Raw genomic sequence first — 2,828 nt, 5'->3', positions numbered from 1 at the left:
CCCCTAGCTGTTATAGTTGTTATTGGTAACAGTGAGGACAAACAGTGAGTCAGCCTGTCAGTCTATTTGTCTGCACAACTCAATGCTGTGTGTGTTTGTCAGACTTGAGGTGGAGAGACAGAAATAGATTGAAGTGAATATGGTTGCACACACACACACACACACACACACACACACACACACACACACACACAAACACTGTTGTCCTTGCCTAATTCTCCAGATAAGGGCCTTGTCCTCATTAGTCTGCTTGTTAATCCCAGTTGTGTCTTGTAATCAAGGAGGACCTCAATGCAGTACACATAAGCATGCGCACGTGCATGCATGTGTGCGCGCACACACACACACACACACACACACACACACACACACACACACACACACACACGCACACACACCTTTGTGTTTGCTAGTTAAATAATGCAGAGGGCTGATGATTTAATGGCCATTCATTAAATCACTCTTTGGAAGTCTGTTGAGAGGTGGACTACATTACAACAAAAAAACTGTGTGTGTGTGTGTCTGTGTGTGTGTGCGCATGTGTCTGTGCCTGAACAGTATTGCCACTGCAGTATTAAGTCTATGTATAATGGATGAGCACTGTTTTGAACGGCACAGACACAAATTGGTACAAATAAGCCTGATGCTCAACAAATGACTAGCAAAGGACAAAGGAGTAAGCGTACAATATGGGTGTCTGCCTGTCAAAGGGGCGATAGCAGCGTTTGCTGTTGTGTGCGTGTGTTCCTGTGTGGGTTCTTTCACTCTACTTTCGTATATTTGGTCCTGACAAAGAGAGCAAGCTGAGAAAAATCCTCCAAACTGAGCAGAGACGGACTCACCTCATAGTGAGCGGTGCGCTGAGACTCGGAGATGAGCTGGGCATTGCAGATGTTACAATAGCTCTCTGTGAACAACCCTCCCTCCACGACGCCCGCCGACTTCATCTTCATCTGAGACTACACACACACACACACACACACACACATACACAAATGCGCAGATGATTAAAATGCAGAATAGAACAGAATAATAGAAATGTCAGTGAACCTTATAGTGTGTGTTAGAGGTGCATGATCATGCAAGTATCCCATCTCAATTTAGAAATGGTTTTCTGTGGGAATGACAGATTCATCGTGACAGTTCAGCCCAAAATATGTGGATCCTCTCTGTCAGAACATTCCTTCATGGTTGATTTTGGCCCGAGTCTTGGACACAATGGCCCGAGGCTCTGGCCCAAGTTACTGCTTGTTATTTAGGTGTATGGAATAATTTGGAAACACGGATGATTCTTCCTCAAGAAAAACAAAAAATAAGGATGACTGTGCTGCTTGAAGAGAAGAGCTTCCCAAAGTCACATTTTGGACCAAAATATCCCAGGTAAACCTAAATTAGGATGCAACCTTCAGGCATGCAAGCAAAGCAAAATGTTTTTCCACCTTCCACCATGTAACCCTTTCCATAAACTTCCAAGAATTTCTGAGCACTTGGCTCTGGCAGGGAACAATTACGTTGTAAAGGGATTGGTTTACCAAACAGCAACCGTGTTAGGGATTACGGTCTCTGCAGTCAACTGTTAAAAGTCCCCCAGTAAGATTTCCTGGTGAGAAGCAGTGTCTTTAAACCTCCTCAGCGCTGGGACTGCCCAACTAGTAAAACCATGGAGACCACTGGGAGCCGTGGCTGCGGGTTCTTAACAACCTGCCGGTCGTGTTTTCTTTCCCTTTTATACCGAGTACGGTAATAGAAAATGGTTTAATGATGTGCTCTGGGGTCTTCTGTTCAATTTCCTATCCTTTTCATTATGTGTCCCCTGTAGCCCGTGTTCTGACAGGGTTAGAGTGAGTAACGGGTCTGCGGGGAACGGTCGAGGAACATCAAGCATTAAGCGGGATAAGATCCTTGCCCCGAGGAAGCCACGGGGCAGGATGCTCGGGCTCCGGCTACGTGTTTCATAGCCCGAGATACGCTGCAGAGGTCGCTGTGAATAACGTCCCCTGAAACAATAAGGCCTTTTTCCGGAGACACGCTGGGACGTGTGCTGTGAGTCAGAGGGTCAGTAATGAGAAGATCAGACAAGATCTACTCCATGTGTCAGCACGGAAAAGTAATGACAGGAATTGGTATTCTTTCTCTCAAGCCTAGTGTGTAGGTAGCTTTAGCACGCACGCACACACACACTCACACACACTCGCGAGCGCACACAGCGTGGAATAATTATCCCTGTCTGTTCTCCTCTTGTGCTTAGTACACCCTGGACCTTCTAATTAGCTGCTAGTGTTCTGTATAGACGCTTCCTCCATTATCTAATTGAACATGTGTCCCTTGAACATTGAAATGAAATTGCAGAGTAGATACAGATTTGATTTAGAGCAACAGACTTTATCATTACCTTTTACACCACATCCGATGTCACGGTGCTCAATTAGCTATATGGTTTATGTGTCTGCAGGGTGTTATATCTCTATGGGTGCACCATTCATTCTGCAATATCGCTGGAAACATGTTTTTGTCTTGAGGCATGGAAATATCTTTTACCTCCACTGTTTGATGATTGGAACACGTCCTGTGAGACAGGATGGGACAGACATTTTTATGCAAACTGGCACAATGAATCTCCTGTATAATTTGTGTCTGTCAAAGGGCATAATCCTGAAATTTTGAGGCAAGGAAAGGCCTCGTGCTGTCAGTCTGAGCGTTAACCAGGCTGAAAAGTGAATCTATCTTTTAATCTTCAAACTAATTAAAAGTAATCATGACTGCAGAACTATCCTTATCCACCTAATATCTCCATTACCTCTGATTATTACATGCAAGATGGGAGATGT

The 2,828-nt window shown here is 44.7% G+C and overlaps 1 protein-coding gene across 2 annotated transcripts in view; it reads right to left on the bottom strand.

Annotated features, from left to right (window-relative positions):
• Positions 1-953, bottom strand: part of LOC139923383 (zinc finger matrin-type protein 4) — a 30,995-nt gene extending 30,042 nt beyond the window's left edge. For both annotated transcript variants that reach the window (XM_071914141.1, XM_078288571.1), the window contains exon 1: positions 843-953. In XM_071914141.1, the coding sequence (XP_071770242.1) occupies positions 843-953 (111 nt within the window). The remainder of the gene's footprint in view (positions 1-842) is intronic.
• Positions 954-2,828: the final 1,875 nt, after the last annotated feature.

Source organism: Centroberyx gerrardi, chromosome 15, assembly GCF_048128805.1.
Source record: "Centroberyx gerrardi isolate f3 chromosome 15, fCenGer3.hap1.cur.20231027, whole genome shotgun sequence".
Lineage (NCBI taxonomy): Eukaryota > Metazoa > Chordata > Actinopteri > Beryciformes > Berycidae > Centroberyx > Centroberyx gerrardi.
Note: the sequence above shows the minus strand (reverse complement) of the source record. Positions and strands in the feature narration are given on the sequence as shown.